At 44.7% G+C, this 20,721-nt stretch overlaps 1 protein-coding gene across 4 annotated transcripts in view; it reads right to left on the bottom strand.

Annotated features, from left to right (window-relative positions):
- Positions 1 to 20,721, bottom strand: part of LOC124006811 (collagen alpha-1(V) chain-like) — a 125,697-nt gene that overhangs the window by 43,014 nt on the left and 61,962 nt on the right. For 3 of the 4 annotated variants that reach the window (XM_046316976.1, XM_046316977.1, XM_046316980.1), the window contains exons 5-12: positions 13,446 to 13,577; positions 9,716 to 9,829; positions 9,060 to 9,446; positions 7,694 to 8,212; positions 7,483 to 7,539; positions 5,351 to 5,392; positions 2,266 to 2,328; positions 1,912 to 1,986 (exon numbers count right to left, since the gene is read on the bottom strand). In XM_046316976.1, the coding sequence (XP_046172932.1) occupies positions 1,912 to 1,986; positions 2,266 to 2,328; positions 5,351 to 5,392; positions 7,483 to 7,539; positions 7,694 to 8,212; positions 9,060 to 9,446; positions 9,716 to 9,829; positions 13,446 to 13,577 (1,389 nt within the window). The remainder of the gene's footprint in view (positions 1 to 1,911; positions 1,987 to 2,265; positions 2,329 to 5,350; positions 5,393 to 7,482; positions 7,540 to 7,693; positions 8,213 to 9,059; positions 9,447 to 9,715; positions 9,830 to 13,445; positions 13,578 to 20,721) is intronic. The other variant, XM_046316978.1, reaches the window with a different exon arrangement.

Genomic DNA, 20,721 nt, shown 5'->3' with positions numbered 1-20,721 from the left:
TACTGTTGGAATGAATAACAACACACCAGTGGGGAGGGTTTTTCACCACAACCGTGACCTTGTTATTATAGAAATAGGGAAAAAGAACAACATTGAAGACAGGATTGCATGGAGCTGGCAAACCTTGCTTTCTTCAACACAGGGACATCTCTCTAGCTAGGCTATCTTTCTTGATATTTCTCTTGTCCCTGGAGAGCCTCACCGTTCCACCGTTCTCAATCAAACCAAACCATGACACAGACAATCTAACCATGCCGAGAGAGAGAGAGAGTGAGAGAGAGATAGAGAGAGAGAGAGAGAGAGAGAGAGAGAGAGAGAGAGAGAGAGAGAGAGAGAGAGAGAGAGAGAGAGAGAGAGAGAGAGAGAGAGAGAGAGAGAGAGAGAGAGAGAGAGAGAGAGAGAGAGAGAGAGAGAGAGAGAGAGAGAGAGAGAGAGAGAATGTGAAACCAGGGGCACACAAATAGGGTCTTACTGCCTAATTTCCAGGCACACTATCCAACTCTCCACAATCAAACATACCTATATTTGGCCCGAGTTAATGTGTCGACATGGCTATTGCTCACAACTACAACTAATAACCAAGGTATAATGCATAGCTATAAGGCACAGTTATAAGGCATGTGGTTGTCCCACCTAGCTATCTGAAGATGAATGGACTAAACTGTCGCTCGAGACAGTCGGTCTAGACAAGAGGGTCTGCTAAATGACTCAAATCTAAGCTCTCATTATGTTTGAACAAAATGACAACATTTAAAAGGGCCTGTGCTTTACAGTTGCACCTTGACCAGACTAAGGCTAAGTTCATGTCCAGACATATTGGCCTGACTTTCCTAGACGGCTCTGCTCTGCTCTGCGGTCTCCTGAGACTTCAAGCAGGACATCTGGACAAGTCATCACACTCAGGAGCAGCAGTAGAGCAGAACAGTAAAGAAACAGAAAGGCCAGCTATTCACTTTAGCCTTCGCAGCTGTGATCACAGGAAGGAACACTTAGCCCTGCTCTACTTCCTGTCTGAGGCTGGAGGACTTCCTGTAAGACTCCTATATCTGTCAATTGGGCTGGAGTCTGAGGACAAGAGGAAGGCGGGGGCTGGGGGGCTGGAGATTGGGGAATAGTGTGAGGTAGTTATCTCATTAGTAAGAAGGGGAGAAGAGAAGGGGAATGAGAGGCGAGGAAGAGCCGAAGTGAGTGAGTCTGAACGAGCGGAACCACAGCCTCCCAAAGCTTCAACTAGGAGGTGCTAGAGTGCTGACTTACAGCAGAGCATTCTCTGATTGGACCATCTATTTACGGGGCGGGACCAGAGAGGAAGAGTATTTGATTCAGAAGGAGACTCCCTCCCTGCGTTCCAGAACAGAGATCTCTAAATACCCTCCGACACAATAAAACACACATCCCACATAGCTAACTTCACACACAGGTCGGGACACAGTGACCCAAACCCCACAGAACTCCATTATCGATATTACCAGCATTCTATCAGATAATGCAACGAAGGCGAAGAGAGGATTAGCCGTGCGACAAGCCTAACAAATATGCCGGCAGCTTGAGAACAGCAGTACAGAAAGGGACATGATTAGGATGGATGATTAAGAAGAAAGTCTGCCAGACAAAGACACATTCTCACACACACACACAATAGCCAACAAGCCAACATAGAATATACAATTATGAACGTACACACGTGCATAAACATGCCGGCGTTATTACTGAACATGAGACATACTTTCTGTTCTTGAAGTGTCAGATAATGTTATTTACTTACATGCAGCATCAGGGAAGTCTATATATTCTAGATCTGTGTCTTCTAGAGCTGTCAGCCCATGTTATTTACTTACATGCAGCATCAGGGAAGTCTATATATTCTAGATCTGTGTATTCTAGAGCTGTCAGCCGATGTTATTTACTTACAGGCAGCATGAGGACAGTCCCTGGAGGTCCTGGCAGACCATCCGCACCAGGAAGACCAGCACGACCATTCGGACCCTGTGACAGAGAGATAGAGAGAGAGAAGGGGTGGGGGATTTACTCCAACAAGGTCAAAATGTACACATGTACAAGTTTTGTCAAAAACCTGACGCGTTTGTATTCCTGGCATCATTTACCTGGACTAAACTTTTACAGGTGTATATCAATAGCTTGAATTACACCTTTTGGTTTTATTGACACAGCTGCATATGTGATGTGTTTGTGTTTTTTTTTTTCTTCCTGTGTATTTATTTATATGTCGTTGTGCTTTACTGGTGAGGTGTCCTTGTTACTCACCCTCTCTCCTGCGTCTCCGGGGCTGCCCGGGGAACCGGAGGAACCTGGGGGTCCAGGGAGACCCTGTTTCACAACAATACATATCATCAGACAATGAGAACGGCACACACACACACGCAATCCCACTCATACGTACACACAACAAAATGCTACTCACGCAGTAACATACAGTGCATTCGGAAAAGTATTTAGACCCCTTGACCCCCCCCGCATTTTGTTACATTACAGCATTATTCTAAAATGGATTAAATCGCCCCCAAGTCAGTCTACACACAATATCCCATAATGACAAAGCAAAAACAGGTTTTTCAATGTTTTTTTGTGCAAATGTATAAAAAAACAAAAACTGAAATATCACATTTAGATACATATTCAGACCCTTTAGTCAGTACTTTGTTGAAGCACCTTTGGCAGCGATTACAGCATCGAGTCTTCTTGGGTATGATGCTAGGTTGACACACCTGTATTTGGGGAGTTTCTCCCATTCTTCTCTGCAGATCCTCTCAAGCTCTGTCAGGTTGGATGGGGAGCGTCGCTGCACAGTTATTTTCTGGTCTCTCCAGAGATGTTTGATTGGGTTTAAGTCTGGGCTCTGGCTGAGCCACTCAAGGACATTCAGAGACTTGTCCCGAAGCCACTCCTGCGTTGTCTCGGCTGTGTGCTTTGTCCTGTTGGATGTTGAACCTTCACCCCAGTCTGAGGTCCTGAGCGCTCTGGAGCAGGCTTTCACCAAGGAGCTCTCTGTACTTTGCTTCGTTCATCTTTCCCTCGATCCTGATTAGTTTCACAGTCCCTGCTGCTGAAAAACATCCCCACAGCAAGTTGCTACCACCACCATGCTTCACCGTAGGGATGGCATCCAGTATCCCTGCACATAGTAAATATGGTATTGAAACTGATCCTACATATAGCTTCTTACTTTCTTGTGTTCTTCTTACTTCATATTTGTATTTATTGTGTGTTTTTGTTCTACCATGTTACTTTTAGTGCTACATTGATATTGATTACTCCATTGTTGGGTTTGGAGCATTCAAGAAAGGCAATTCACTGTACTTCTGCACGTGACATTAACACTTGAATCCCCTGTCCATCTCTAACAACACAGATGAGGACAGTCCAGCATAAAGTGGACAAAGAGACAGACAAGGCAGAGAGTATGAAAAGGTTTCCTCCAGACGTGACACTTGGCATTCAGGCCAAATAGTTCAATCTTGGTTTCATCAGACCAGAGAATCTTGTTTCTCGTGGTCTGAGAGTCCTGTAGGTGCCATTTGGCAAACTCCAAGCGGGCTATCATGTGCCTTTTACTGAGGAGTGGATTCCGTCTGGCCACTCTACCATAAAAAGGCCTGATTAATGCAGAAATGGTTGTCCTTCTGGAAGGTTCTCCCATCTCCACAGAGGAACTCTGGAGCTCCTCTGTGGAGCCTGACTAGGGCCCTTCTCCACCGATTGCTCAATTTGGCCAAGTGGCCAGCTCTAGGAAGTCTTGGTGATTCTAAAATTATTCCATTTAAGAATGATGGAGGACACTGTGTTCTTGGGAACCTTCAATGCTGTAGAAATGTTTTGTACCCTTCCCTTGATCTGTGCCTTGACACAATCTATGGACAATTCCTTCGACCTCATGGCTTGGTTTTCGCTCTGACATGCACTGTCAACTGTGGGACCGTATATAGACAGGTGTGTGCCTTTCTAAACCATGTCCAACCAATTTAATTTACCACAGATGGACTCCAATCAAGTTGTAGAAACATCTCAAGGATGATCAATGGAGACAGGATGCACCTGAGCTCAATTTCGAGTCTCATAGCAAAGGGTCTGAATACTCATTTAAGTAAGATATTTCTGTTTTTCACTTTGTCATTATGCGGTATTGTGTGTAGATTGACGAAATAAATGTGTAATTTAATCCATTTTAGAAAAAGGCTGTAACTTAACAAAATAAGGAAAAAGGGAACTGGAGAAGAGATCGGAATGTATGAGGAAGTATGGGATAGGCAGTCTATTAGAAGATACATCTCAACTGGTGCCCCATTTCTCTCGCTCTACAAACTCTTACAGTTACAGTCTACAAACTCTTACAGTTTCACTCTCTCCAATTGTTACGCTAGTGGTGGCGTTCCAAAGCGAACAGTTGGGGGATAGCGACTGCTTCTCACCCAGAGGCAGACTACACAGGACATACGGGGGTGACACAGACTGAGATGCATCTGAGATTCCAACGGAAATCACTAGTCATAGGCTGCCAAGGATGAGCGAGAGTGAGAGAGTGAGAGAGTGAGAAAGTGAGAGAGTGAGAGAGAGAGAGAGAGAGAGAGAGAGAGAGAGAGAGAGAGAGAGAGAGAGAGAGAGAGAGAGAGAGAGAGAGAGAGAGGGAGATAGTGTTTAGAACATTAAGAACACCTTCCTAATATTGAGGTGCACCCTTCTTTAACCAGTCTCCTCCCCTTCATCTACACTGATTGAAGTTCATTTTAACAAGTGATATCAATACGAGATCATAGCGGGAGAGAGCGAGAGAGAGAGAGAGAGAGAGAGAGAGAGAGAGAGAGAGAGAGAGAGAGAGAGAGAGAGAGAGAGAGAGAGAGAGAGAGAGAGAGAGAGAGAGAGAGAACGAGAGAGCGAGCGAGAGATGTCTTTATTCTTTTGGAACTTCTGTGAGTGTAATGTTTACTGTTCATTTGTATTGTTTATTTCACTTTTGTATTTTATCTACTTCACTTGCTTTGGCAATGTTAACACGTGTTTCCCATGCCAATAAAGCACCTTGAATTGAATTGAGAGAGAGACATGTACAACCACACATACACACACAGAGGGGGAGAAATAGACGGACACAAATGGAGAGAGAGAAAGAATGAGAGAGAGAGAGAGAGAGAGAGAGAGAGAGAGAGAGAGAGAGAGAGAGAGAGAGAGAGAGAGAGAGAGAGAGAGAGAGAGAGAGAGAGAGAGAGAGAGAGAGAGAGAGAGAGAGAGAGAGAGAGAGAGAGAGAGAGAGAGAGAGAGAGAGAGAGAGAGAGAGAGAGAGAGAGAGAGAGAGAGAGGGAGAGAGAGGGAGAGAGAGGGAGAGAGAAGTACTTACTGTTGGGCCTTCAGGACCGGGTGGACCCTCCACCAGCATTCCCTGAAACACACAAACACATCAGAGAGATGGACGGCTGCAGCCTGTAGAGCATGCAGCACTATCACCGTGTGTGTAAGCGTGCGTGTGTGTGCGTGTGACAGTGTGTGTACAACCCTGTGTGTGCATTCATTCATTCATTCATTCATATGCATGCGTTGCTTCAGTATGTGTGCAGATGTATACATGTCCAGACACATTCTGCATATCTACTCTCCATCCAGGAGTGTTGGGTAATTTCATACAAATTCCTGCCTGTCATTTCACTTAGCACTTCACATCAATCTGGGAGAAACCAGCAGAGGGTAAATAATGATCAGGACAAAGTAAGGAGGCTGATGGAACATGTTCAACATGCCCATGGATCAGGGGACTATGGGTAATAAGAACACAGGAACTCTGTGTCCCGGAGAGCTGTCTCTGTTCAGCTAATAGCAGTGCCAAGGTGGGCAAATGCTCCTCCAGCTCCCAGCATGCAAAAAGAAAGATGGCCTGGTCAGTAAGGGAGGAGGGGGGGGGGGTGTTTCATAGTAAGCACTCCTTGTCTCTCTGAACATGACCCTTGCCCACGACGCATTTAAAAACAGCAGCTCTCTGTCTCCGTCTCTGTTTCGTAAAACACTCACAGATGAGCTAAAGCTAAAGGGCATGACAGTGAAGACTCATCCTTGTTTTGTTGTGGTGACCATTTTATGGGAAAAACATAACGTAGACACAACTAAAGCCTTGGTTGGAATTATGTGATTTCAGCATTTTTTTGTTTGCCTGCAGCCCTGCAAAATCTCATTCAAGCCACATCTATTTTCCAAGTTTAAAAAAATACATTTACTGCTCTACTTTTTAACATTCCGATAGTCATACATGTTCCTTTTGTTTGATGTGTGTCTATGGATGGGAGTGTGTGTGTGTGTGTGTGTGTGTGTGTGTGTGTGTGTGTGTGTGTGTGTGTGTGTGTGTGTGTGTGTGTGTGTGTGTGTGTGTGTGTGTGTGTGTGTGTGTGTGTGTGTGTGTGTGTGTGTGTGTGTGTGTGTGTGTGTGGTCACGTCACCGTTTTCCTATAGTGCGTCTATCTGGCAAACACTTGGTGTAGATATTTGGCCAGGGATGTTTGACCCAGGAGTGACTGATCCCAGCAGTAAACAGATAGAGGAGTGTGTGTATGTGTGTGCGCGTGCAAGCGTGTGTGTGTGTTTATGTGTGTGAGTAGCCAGGGTGGGGCTGGAAGTGGGCTGGGGGTGGGGGGTTATGTCGTCATTGTAGACACACGGGGCTTGGACTGGAAGGAGGGGGCTCCGCTCATTGTTGATTTAATATCCGAACTAGATGGACGGCTCACTGGCTCATTCAGTGAGGTAAGGACACGGACACACACGCGCGCGCTCAGTCACACACATACAAACACTCCCGCAAACACATAGTTAAGCCCAGTGACATTTGTTTAAATTAAGCAGCTGTGGATGATTATAGGGCTGAAGCCATGGGATTCAAAAACTCCCTTGATTCTGTGACTCAGTTTAGATTGAGGTGGTGCATTATGAATATCTATGTGTTGATGTGGATGCTTTGGATCACAAGATATGAATTGGCTGCCAGTGATGACATTGGCATAACAGAGACCGATGTAGAGGGATCAAAATCCTTGAGGTATAGCCGTGGCTTTAGCTCCTCGAGTTAACACCGTCATGGGTTCAAATCCCAAACTAGGGACTGGCTGTTTATCTCTCTCTCTCTCTCTCTCTCTCTCTCTCTCTCTCTCTCTCTCTCTACCCCTCCGATCCCAGCGGGTCTTTCCCTGGTCAGTGTTTATGCTAGCCCACAGTGTGTTTACACACCCGATGATCATTCACAATCTCTAGATGTAGCCGTACTCCAAATGTTTACCCTCCGGGCCAGGGGAGGGCCTTGCTGCAGGATACAATGTGAGAATGCAAAAGGCCGAGACCTGTGTGTTTGTGTTATATGACTCACAATCAGTGGTGTGTGATATTTCATGGTTTGGATGTGAAATACACACACTCACGCAGACACACATGTTTTTAACACACTCTCTCACACTGACACACACACACACACACAGGAGAAATTATACTCACAGGCTCAATGATAGCAGGCTCTCCCTTCTGTCCTTTCTCTCCTCGAGACCCATCAACCTGCAGATGACACCGTCATCATTCATCCTTCATCATCATCATCATCATCATCATCATCATCATCATCATCATCATCATCATCATCATCATCATCATCATCATCATCATCATCATCATCATCACTACTGCTGTCATCACCATCAGTCATAATTACCTGTCCATAGTATTCGTCTGTCTCTGCCGGCAGCACCTTTTCCTCCTGTCCACCGTAGTCCAGGTCTCCATAGCCATAATCTTCTTCCCCGTACTCAGAGATGGACTCCTCCTTAAACCCAACACCCTCCAGATCAGTGTAATCTCCCTCAATATTCACACCCTGGCCACCTGCTCCCCTAGCAACGGAACCCCCGGCTCCAGCTCCCGCCGCCCCGCCTCCGGCGCCCGCCGCCCCGCCTCCGGCTCTCGACGCACCACCTCCGGCGCCCGCCGCCCCGCCACCGGCGCTCGCTGCCCCGCCTCCGGCAGATCCACCTACAGAGACGGAACCGCCCCCAACAGAAACAGAACTGCCCCCGACTGATACGGATCCCCCACCGGCACCGATTTCGACAGTACTGCTGCTGCTGGTTCTGCTGCCGTGGCCACCTCCGCCGACTCCGTACTCATCCTCCTCTCCCTCTCCATAGGACAGGTCATAGCCCTCGCCATAGTTCCCATCGTAGGCTGTTGCTCCCTGAGAGACCAGCGAGGAAAGGATACAGAAGTGCGATGCAATGAGAATAGTACACTGTCACACAATGACAGATAATGGCAATCATCTTATCCTCCTGCTATAGCTGCTTTCCACACGTGTAGTTCTATGTGGGTAAACATGCTGGGTTAAAAATACACGACACGTTGGTTTATTTTGACACAGCCAGTTCGGTTGTTTTCGTAGAACACTAGAGGCGTGGCTTAGTGAGGGCGGAGCTTTAAGAAACCCTGTGGGGCCTATAACACTGATCAACCAAGCATGAAAGTGAATATAAACCCAAGTAATAAATTAAGCCATGTTTGGAAAATAAGATGACTTTCAGGAGGCATGGCCTGTTGGCAGTGTGGCTTTCAGTTATTTTTGGCCACCAGTGAGAGTAAATGTCATTCATATTCACTGCACATTACATATTCTAATATAACATTAATAACATTATTAGAATAAACATTAAAACAGTGGTAACTCTCCCAACATTGGGACATGCCTAGGCACTTGAGAAACGTATAGTCTTGGGAAAGCCTCACAAACGCTACAAAAGTGTCAGAGCTCAACAGACAGATAACATTACAACAGAACAGATGAACCGGAATGACATTTACGCTCACGGGTAGCCAAAAATAACTATCCGAATGCCATGCACCTACTAAGCCAGTCCTCCAGTCTTCTGATCTGACCCAGCTCTGACCCAACCCTACATCAATAACCCAACAGCCCAACTGAGTGACCCAACTGTTTGTGTCAAAATAACCCAACGTGTGTCCAGTATTTACACAAATTTGGTTGTTTTTAATCCAGCATTTTTTTTGTGACGATGATGATAACTCACTGAGGTCCTGTTGCGTGTCATGGTGAATCCTCCACTAGTGGTGATGACCTTCTCAATCTCCGCCCCCGTGCCCAGGTCAACCTTTGACCCCAAGTCCAGCTCCACCCCTGCACCCGTCCCCATGCTGCTACTGCTGATGGTGACCCTGCGAGCGACGTCGGGCAGGGCCGTGGACTCGTCGTAGTACGTCTCGTAGTTGCCGTAACCTTCCGTATCATAGTTGTCGTAACGGCTGGTATCCTCCCCAGCTCCAGCAGCAGCGGCAGCTTCAGCATTGGCGGTACTGGTCAACACTTTGCCCTCGGCTCCCTGACTGGCTGTCTCCCTTACTGATGACACCACCTCTTTGACGGAGGTGACGACACGGCCGCTCTCTGGCACGGACACCTGGAGGGAAGAACAACGCAATGTTAGGAGGAACCACTGTAGCTTTATACAACTGGCATTAACAACGGCTTTGTTGAACGTCATTCATTTTCATTAACCTCAGTTTTAAACCATTGAGATAAAGGAAAACTTTTCAACAGCTAGCATCAACAGCAATCCTCAACAACAATCAATAAGTAATAAGAGAAGGGATGAGGATGGGGGCAGGGTGTGAAGTCCCACAACCCACCATTCCAAACTGGAGAGAGACGGGGGACAGAGGACATTACCTTTACGTCTTCCGTGGCAGGTCCAGCTGCTTCGTCTGTCTCAGTCTCAGAAGGCTTCCCATCCGTGTCCTCATAGTAAGGATACTCATAGTAATAGCTGTCCTCCTCTGTGTTCTATACAATACAGGGGATTATGAAACGGTTAGTTCCGGGCCAAGCAATCGGATTGGTCAAAAGTGTGTTCCAGCAGTGGTGCTATTGAGCACAACACCACGGCTAGCACAACACCACAGCTAGCATTAATATACGAGAGGGTGTGCGTTATGGCGACCCTAGTCGGAAACCTTTCCAGGAATGTCAATCTGACCCATATCTGACCTCTCTCTCTCCTAAGCCTCAGCGGCCCTACTCTTCTGTGTTCATGCATGTCACTGATGGATCATAGATCACTTTTCCACTGGTGTCTAAATGAAGCCGTCCCAGATCTTAACAGGTCGAGGGCATGTCGCTGTGTACTTTGTGGTGTTTTCTAACCTCTGCATTTCTCTACTTTCGCAAAACACAACTCCCCCGAATTGCCCCACCCTAAACCTAGATACCGCTGCGGGTTGAGGTGAGCGGGTTGGAAGGTTCTAAGAGGGTACAATGGGGTGAGGTGGTACAAGGGAGATCAGGAGTGAAGGTGTTTAATTAAGAAGGGCGGGTAGGCAGGAGTGGGGTTGACTTCCATTTTATGCAAGCTTACTTTACATGCATATGGCGGTGCAATGTACCGAAGGATTGCATGCCATAAGCTCTCTGTCATAGAGCTCATCCTGATGATGTACTGAGAGGAGTGGTGGTCCTAGTTGCATCAGTGCCTCTCAGTTTATTTGATCTGTGAGCTCTTCTCCATATTAGCCTTATTATTGTAATATGATTCGGTCGGGCCCCTCTCTTGACGGAAGAGAGAAAATGTAACATTTTAAAGTTAATTCCCTGCAATTGTACACATTTTTCCATGGGCCGGAGAATTTATTTTGCAATTTTATAACAACTGTCATGCAATTTTACTGATTTCTGCAGTATTAAAGCAAATTTCATAACATTCTACCCATATTGCCAGTTTAGATAACTGACTAGACTATTTTACCAATCAATTTTTTTTAGCTGAAATGGCTAAGTGAATGACTGTCAGTTTCTGACAAAACCAACCAAATTTCAAACTTGCACCTTCTGTTTTCTACTATTCTAACCCTCAACAGTAATTTGAGTTCCCTAGTGGCCGGGGGCCCTAAGCAACCAGGTACAAGAGCTGTGATTGGGCACACTATGGTTCTGGTTCTCTCCCTGACTACTCCCCATCCACCAACTGGAATGAGTCCTAGGGTGTGGTTGGTTAGCTTCTTGAATTAATGTCCTTCTCCTCCAAAGGATCAAGCCTTACCACACCAAGGTACGAAAGCAGAGATGTTTAATAGAGTGGGGGCAGATACTGAAGAAGGACGATCTCCATTCAGCATAGCGCATGGAGATACAGGCCTAGGCAAGTACTCTGCCATTCCTGCATATTTTATCTACAATATCACTGCATAGCATATTCAACCCTGTTGGTTTCCCCAGCAGTCAGCACTTTCTCTCTGGCAAACTTCAGCGTTTTCCCCCTCAGCCATGCAGCTCTTTTTTTCTTTCCAGCAGTTTGTCCAACCGACACTACCTGATCCCTAATCAAAGAGCTGCTTATGGATAAAGGGATTAGGGTAAATCAGGGAATACCATGCCTCAGGGTATATGAAGGTGTTTGAGCTTCATTGGTTAGCTTTTATATTATTGCTAAGTCAGGTACTCGTCCTAAGGCCCGAAAGGGCAAGGCGACCGGAAACATGACCGAATACAAACAGTGTAGCTATTCCCTCCGCAAGGCAATCAAACAAGCTAAGTGGTCAGTAAAGAGACAAAGTAGAGTCGCAATTCAAAGGCTCAGACACGAGAGGTACGTGGCAGGGTCTACAGTCAATCACGGACTACAAAAAGAAAACCAGCCTCGTCGCGGACCCCGATGTTTTGCTCCCAGACAAACTAAACAACTTCATTGCTCGCTTTGAGGACAACACAGTGCCACCGACACGGCCCGCTACCAAAACCTGCGGACTCTCCTTCACCGCAGCCAATGTGAGTAAAACATTTAAACGTGTTGAACCCTCGCAAGGCTGCCGGCCCAGACGACATCACGAGCCGCGTCCTCAGAGCACGTGCAGACCAGCTGGCTGGTGTGTTTACGGACATATTCAATCAATCCCTATCCCAGTCTGCTGTTGCCACATGCTTCAGGAGGGCCACCATTGTTCCTGTTCCCAATGAAAGCGAAGGTAACAGAGCTAAACGACTATCGCCCCGTAGCACGCACTTCCGTCATCATGAAGTGCTTTGAGAGACTAGTCAAGGATCATATCACCTCCACCCTACCTGATACCCTAGTCCCACTCCAATATGCTTACTGCCCCAATAGGTCCACAGATGACGCAATCACAACAACGCAACGGCCTACAGGGAGGTGGTGAGGGCCCTCAGAGTGTGGTGTCAAGAAAATAACCTCTCACTCAACATCAACAAAGCAAAGGAGATGATCGTGGAATTCAGGAAACAGTAGAGGGAGCACCCCTCCTATCCACATGGGACAGTGGTGGAGAAGGTGGAAAGTTCCTCGGCGTACACATCACAGGCAAACTGAAATGGTTCACCCACACAGACATCGTGGTGAAGAATTTCTTCAACCTCAGGAGGCTGAAGAAATTTGCCTTGTCACCAAAAACCCTCACAAACTTTTACAGATGCACAATCGAGAGCATCCTGCCAAGCTGTATCACCACCTGGTATGGTAACTGCTCCGCCCACAACCGCAAGGCTCTCCAGAGAGTAGTGAAGTTTACACAATGCATCACCGGGGGCAAACTACCTGCCCTCCAGGACACCTACACCATTCGATGTCACAGGAAGGCCAAAAAGATCATCAAGGACAACAACCTCCCGAGCCACTGCCTGTTCCCCCCGCTATCATCCAGAAGGCGAGGTCAGTACAGGTGCATCAAAGCTGGGATCGGAAGACTGAAAAACAGCTTCTATCTCAAGGCCATCAAACTGTTGAACAGCCACCACTAACATTGAGTGGCTGCTGCCAACATACTGACTCAAAACTCTAGCCACTTTAGTGATTAAAAATTGGATGTAATAAATATATCAAGTCACTTTAGACAATACCACTTTTTATAATGTTTACATACGCTACATTACTCATCTCATATGTATATACTGTACCCTATAGCATCTACTGCATCTTGCCTATGCCGTTCGGCCATTGCTCATCCACATATTTATATGTACATATTCTTATTCATTCCTGTACACTTGTGTGTATAAGGTAGTTGTTGTGAAATTGTTAGATTACTTGTTAGATATTACTGCATGGTCGGAACTAGAAGCACAAGCACTTCGCTACACTCACATTAACATCTGCTAACCATGTGTATGTGGCCAATACTATTTGATTTGATGGACCCACCCTGACCGATAGTTGCCCTTAACCTCTGTCTGTCCAAAAAAATGAGCACTTTATTAAAAAGTGTATCAACTTCTTGTTAAACGTCTCAAGCCGACACAGCAAGTAGGCTTCCACCTGAAGATAATGACCCTGAGACATGAGAAGAGAGAGACTCACCTGAAAGGAAGGATAGAGTATATATAAAACAGACTCTAAACATACTGTAAACATGGATAGGAAACAGGATGGTGGAGAGTTGATGAAGTGACTCACGTATTCATCGGTGTTGGGGTCCTGTGCCTGGGGCTGCTCTGGGACAGGGACCTCACAGTCGGGGCTGTAGTGCTCGCAGTAATCATACGCAGCACGGTGATCGGCTACAATCATCAGCTGCTGGATGTCTCCCTGGAAACACACAGGAAAAAGGAAGTGAAAAGTGATGTTAAATTATTATTCTTTTAAAATAAATAAATAAACAAACCCCTAAAAAGACAGCGGTCAACCGTGAACTCAATGAAAATATGGTTTGCAGAGCGTCCTGCAGGCTGAACATAGACTGCAAGAACGAGGTCAAGGATAATGTATATACTGTAAATGCTGGATAGCTGATGCTATGTATTGGCCACTGAGATGCTTTAAAGTCACCGGAATGGCCGTCCAAATCCCCATCTTCGTTCATGGCTTAGGAAAGGGCAAATTTAGCTACTGCAGGACACAACAGGTTACAAGCAGACCAAGAACATCATATGTTTTTGGACAATGACATTTTGTTTAAAATTGGATTTGATTGGTGTGATGCCAAATCCAATCAGGCCTCCCTTGTGGGGTGTTTTTCTGTGTCAGGAACACCCACAGTTATTTTTTTATTATCTTTATTTAAATGGCGACCAAATGCTTACTGGCATCAATCAATCAAGTGCTACAGCGGCAAGATGTCATACTCTTTTTGTCCAGACAGCATCAGATACATGGGCTACACACACTGAGACAGAGGGGCGCCGTTTCCCTCGCTCTGATGATTTCTCCTGTCAGGTAGATACAGCTAGCTGCGAATTATGAAAACAGAGAGGCGAAAGATCAATTGTTTTGACGTTGGTCAAATTTTGGGGGAAGCTTGGCTCCCCTCTGCATCCATGAATACACACAACTGCGAAAGGAGTAGTGTGAGTGTTGTAAAAGTTAGGTGTTCCTTAATATATACAGGGACATTTAAGTTGATCGATTGAAAAGATAAATTGGTACCAATGCAGTTGTCTTCTGTTTGGGAGTGACAGCCAATTTTGTGATTTATACAGTGTGTCTTACGATTCCATCATGTACCCTAAAAGGTACCGAACAGTACAATGTGAGATTATATGTGTACTTCTGACAGTACACTATGTGTATTGATCTTTTTGTAGCCCCGAGAACAATACCCTACCCTAACGTACCCTTTTTCTGACAGTGTATGAAGACAACATGGGCTGAACGGCTCCGGCACATATATCTAATGAACATGGTGGTTTACAGAGAGAGACGAAGGGTGAGAAAGCGAGAGAGAGCGGTTCAGCAGGATCACCAGGCTGCCTAGGGAGTTGGGTGTGAGTGTTATACTATATGTTAAATCCTTGACAAGACTTGCACCTCAACTACACAGTACACTTCCCAAGCCAGTACTAACAACACATATCAAGAAATCAACAAAGATTTTGTTTTTAACACTGCTCTAAACCACACGTAGTAACATTTCCTCACAAATGCCATCAAATCATGTTTTTAATCAACCCACAGTATGTACACATCCAAATATGTATGCATAGGCACGCCAACCTTTCTGTCTTTCATTAACTCCATCTGCCAGCTGTTTGAAATGACTGAAAAACACTTTTGTTTTTCCACGTCTGATTCTCCATGCATGAAGAATCTTTATTACTTACAGAGAGTATTTGTCACTTGTGGTGCAACCAACAACAGTTTGCAGAAAAGCATTCATCTGAAGGTCTCTAGCATTACTTTGCATGTGCGTAGTGATTCTCTACATGCACAACACCACACAGTCCAATATTGTTTCCTGATGTCTTCTGGCTGGTGTCTGTCTTCCTGATGGATGAAAGGGAAGCCAACTAGGACTCTTTGTCTTCCAGATGAAGTGCTCTGCTAAAGCCATGTACACATCACGCAAGGCTCTCTCCAGACATTTACACACCATGGCTAAGCATCACGCTCAAGGCTCAGGATCTCCAAGACATTTACACACCATCACGGCTAGGATCTCCATTTACACACCATGCATCAGCATCACGCTCAAGGCTCTCAGGATCTCCAAGACATTTACACACCATGGCTACTCCAGCATCACGCTCAAGGCTCTCAGGATCTCCAAGACATTTACACACCATGGCTACTCCAGCATCACGCTCAAGGCTCTCAGGATCTCCAAGCCATTTGAGCTGTCCGGATGTTAATAGATGCGTCATTTGAATCCATATCTTTTCCTTTTTTTTGTTGTCAATATCAGAACCCGGAAGATACCGATTTGAAGCAAAAACAGCCATCTGTAAGCTGTTAAGTGTTGGTGATGGAAAAGTGTTGGACCAAGTCAGGTTTGTTTCTCAGACCCTTATGGACTAAACTGGGATGTTGACCAAACTCATCCTGTGTCAGTGCTTAAGTTGTCAATCGGTCTGTCTGTGTGTCTCTACACTATCAGAAAAAAGGGTTCCAAAAGGGTTCTTTGTATACGGTTCTACCAAGAGTTCTACCAATAATCTTTTTGACCTGAAGAACCATTTTTGGAAAACAGGGGTTCGTTGTAAAGCAAAGGGTTCTACCTAGAACCTTGACCACCCTGAGAACTGTTTTTTGAAAAGGGGTTCTTTGATGAGCCATACATCGTATTTCCCAGAATGCTCTATTGCTGGGTGATTTTCAGAAATGTTTGTTTTAATATTTTGCATGCACATTTATTGGTTGATACATTTTATGCTACGCAAATATGCTACATTATACTCCAAAGATAAAAGGGTTCTCAGTAGAACCCTTCATAGAGGGTTCTAGGTAGAACCAAATACAAGGGGTTATATAAAGAACCCTACATAGAGGGTTCTAGGTAGAACTCTTTGCAAAAGGTTCTACCTAACACCAAAAAGGGGACAACCCGAAGAACCCTGTATGGTTCTACTTAGCAAGTGTAGAGTATAGAGTATCTTTGATTCACAGCTGCTCTAGAGTGAAAGTTTAAAATGGCTGCCAATTAGCTCAGTGAAAATTCAATAAAACTAAATTGAGACCATTCAGGGGGCGCCAGGGGGATGTGACTAGATGCTTCCCCATCTCCTGCTTCCTTCTCCCGTTTCTCTCCCCCAGGGTACCATGGCCGGGCGGTGCCAGACCACAAGTGGCGCGATCCTCAGTTCGCCCAGACGGAACGCTTAGTCATACATTTTCAGACACTTAGAACACAGCCGGGGCAATAAGAACACCACCACATAGAAAAACACAAACACACAATACAATACACCCACGTCTCCATACAGGTAACGAGGGAAGCTGTGGCTTTTTACAATATTTTGTTGGGAAAAGCGGATGCGCGTGTTCGATTGTGCAGTGCTATGTACAGCCAAAGCCCTTGAGGGAGGAGAGAGAAAGCGCTGGCATTTGTCACCATCACTGTGTTGAACTGTGCTGAACCATACTGTGCTCCCAGTTCCAGCTGGTGCTGAAGGTTCAACTCTAAGGTAATCAACAGAGGTCTACCGCCATAGGCCAGTAACCACCAGGCAAGACACAAGCCCAGGAAGTGAGCTTTGTTTAAACTCCATAGACAGTGGGGAGAGAACGTGAAAAAGGAAGCGCGACACATCCATTGAGATTTACTGTCAGCGGAAAGATTACTTCTAGCTAGGGTCACATTTTGTGCTTTATGCTTGTCTTTTAAAGCACAAAAAGTTCAGTTGGTTGTGGCGTGTCCTGTATTCACAAAGTTACAATTCAGTCCAATGCAGTTAAAGATCAATTCTCCAACCTCACCAGAAGGAAACCAAAGTCCATTTTACTCAAGTCATTTTAAAATACCATGTTCCCCTTGATAAAGACAAACTACACCGTAAAACGTTTGTTACTTCTTGTCACTACTAAGCTGGTTTTCATTTACCTTTGTATGGGCCCGGGTTGGGATGTGTCCCAAATGGCACCCTATTCTCTATGTATTGATGCGGGATCTTAATTTGAGACAGTTTGCTACAAGCAGGAAAATAATCCTGCAGCAACAAGGAAATAATGAATGGAGATTTTTGTAGGGGTTGATACAATTTTAGTTACGCACAACAAAATGATGGTTCTAAGATAGAGGTTCTTTGGCTTGTAACCATAATAGCGGAACCCTTTTTGGTGCTATATACAACAGAACCCTTTTTTGAAGGTTCAATAAAGAACCATGCTCATAAGGTTCTAAATGGAACCTGTACAGTGCTATAAAGAAACCTTTCCTACGGTTCTATAAAGAACCATTTTAAAAAAGGTTCTATATAGAACCAAAAAAAGGATTACATCCGTTTTTTTATGGTTCTTTATAGAACCTTTGTGGAGAACGGTTCCATAAAGAACCCTTTTCAATCTGAAAGGTTCTTTGTAGACCTTTCTGAAGAAACATACAGGTTTTAAAAAATGAATTTGGTCATCCATATTATATTGTTCAAATTCCATACAGTAAAGAAACAAGAGCTGAAAGGGTTCTTTGAGTCATTATGGTGCAATAAAGAACTATCACCCTTCCCAAAGAACCCTTGAGGAACTCTCATTTTTCAGTGTGTAGGGCAAAACAAGTCAGACATTTTCAAGTGGAAAATTATCAGCAACAAAAGACTGATTCAATTAAAATCCTACATCTGTGGTGCACTGCTTTTGACCAGAGCACTATGAGCACTGGTCAAAAAGTAGTGCACTACATCGAGAATAGGTTTCCATTTGGGACGCAAACCTTGGTCTCTTTACAACAGAAAGGCCCAGCCAAGTGTTGCTTACACTGGCAGTACAAAGACTTCTGGTGGATGTCATTACTACACTCCCCAGGTATACATACACTCATATTTTTCCTTATATCGCCTGCTGCCAAAGAGTTCATATTCAATGTAGACCAAATGTTTTCAATATATGTATTTCTATGGCCTTAACCATGCCTTGATCAAACCACCATTTATCAATATGATGTCAGTGGGCCTTGGCATTAGCACCGCGGCTGAACTAATGGAGGGGATGTTATATGGAAGCGTACTGTATGTATGGCTTTGCAGAGTCAGTAGTTGTGTATTCCTTCAGTGTACTATGAGAGGCCACTACTGTATCCTCAGGCAAGAGATGGCATGGACAAGCAATGGTTTGGCTTAACCCAAGAAAATAAATAAAAATATCAAAGATTATAGGATCGGTAGAGGAGAGAGAGAAACACACACACACTGACACACACACTTTACCAGGCACACAAACAGCAATGGCTGTATTTCATAGCCCTGGCAGAACATTCAGAGACGCCCCAATTACAGGTCCTATTTCTGAGGGAATGGCGGGATCTGGGGGAACCGTTTCTTTCTGCTGAACTAAGCATCACATATCCCATCAGACTGGTGTTTAACAGAGCACATCCAGACAATAACAGTACTACACACACACACACACACACACACACACACACACACACACACACACACACACACACACACACACACACACACACACACACACACACACACACACACACACACACACACACACACACACACACACACACACACACACACACACACTGCCCTGTCAGCATCTCTGTGGGATACGGTGAAATACGATCTATACTCCCAGCCAGCCCTCAATGGAAAAACTGCTGCCTGTGTCCGTAAGTCATGGAGTAGCAGGACAAACCCATCCAGCGTGTTCAAGGTACGGCTGCAGGCCTGTGTATGTGAGAGGAGGGATGGAAGGAGAGCAAAAGACCAAGTTCTAAAGCAGGGATCCAAATGAAAAGACAAGAGGATGTGTGTATATGGGCCTGTATCTGTAGTATCTCAAAATACAAGGCTATATCAGTAGATCAAGCCATGCCCTGTACAGCATCCACCTTCCAGCCATTAACCAGTGCTGTTCCATTTGTGCCCAGGTGGGGGCAGGAGAGGGTAGAACTGTATATTAATTCAACGTAATAAAGCATTTACAATGGGTTAGTAAATAGTTTATTCATCATTTATTGATCATTACTCCCACATTTGTAAATGCTAATAACCTAATTATTCACACATTTACCAACAACTTTTTAAAGTATTTAACAATGATTTATAAGATCATTCATAAGCTGTTTAATATAGGTCCTTATAAAATCATTAAGTGTAGGCTATTTATAAATAATACATATTTTATGAATGTTTTGAGTGACCAGTGTAATTTCTCACAAAAAGATGGGCCTTCCATCGGTATTGTTTTCCAAAACAGTCAGTGTGCCGGTAACATCACAGCAGTGTTGAAGTGTACCTCCAGACACTCTATGCAGAGTAAAACAAAGTTCTTAGTCCAAAAATGCTAACAGAAGTGTTTGACTTACCAAAACCAAAGTGTGGATTGGAGTCACTCCTTAGAGCAGTTTAATCTCGGTTAACCAAGACAAAAATCTTGCGTGGCGATTCTAATTGGCTGATTCACATTTTGAAACGGAGGTCCAGGTTAAACGTAAACTTTTTCTAAAGTGTTTTTTCTCTCGGTGTGTCAGATTGTGGGCAGCAGGGCCAAGAGAGCGAAGGGACACACAAACACACATACTGTACAGTACACCAATGTGGAGACAAATGGGCACAGAAGCTGTAACAGCAACACACAGACACACACACACACTTAAGACACACACACACACTTAAGACACACACACACACTTAAGTCACACACACTTAAGACACACACACACACTTAAGACACACACACACACACACTTAAGACACACAAACATTTGTGACCATTCTCAGGAAACTACGTGAATGTCGCAAGTCATGACTTCACAGGAGAGCCAATTTAACATACTTTTTTTTAAATCAAAATGCATTTTTAGGCAGAAAAGCCAACTGGAACATGTAAACTTTCATGTGCCTTAACAACTAACTTGTATGCCATATATAAACACAAATACAATTGCTAAATTACGAGCATTGGTGGTTAAGCCACAGAAAAAGGTGTCACGCCCTGTCCTTAGTTAACTTTGTTTTCTTTATTATTTTGGTTAGGTCAGGGTGTGACGAGGGTGGTATGTGTGTTTTTGTCTTTTCTAGTTTTTTTTTGCATATCTATGGTTTTTGGTATGTCTAGGTAAATGTAGGTCTATGCTGGCCTGAATTGGTTCCCAATCAGAGGCAGCTGTTTATCGTTGTCTCTGATTGGGGATCCTATTTAGGTTGTACATTTTCCATTTTGGTTTGGTGGGTAATTGTCTATGTGTAGTTGCATGTCAGCACTCGTATTTTCGTCACAGTCGTTTTTGTTATTTAGTTTAGTGTTCTTCGCTAATTAAAGAAGATGTATTGATATCACGCTGTGCCTT

Source organism: Oncorhynchus gorbuscha, linkage group LG20 (genome assembly GCF_021184085.1).
Source record: "Oncorhynchus gorbuscha isolate QuinsamMale2020 ecotype Even-year linkage group LG20, OgorEven_v1.0, whole genome shotgun sequence".
NCBI classification, from domain to species: Eukaryota; Metazoa; Chordata; class Actinopteri; order Salmoniformes; family Salmonidae; genus Oncorhynchus; species Oncorhynchus gorbuscha.
This window is presented reverse-complemented; position numbering and strand designations above follow the sequence as displayed.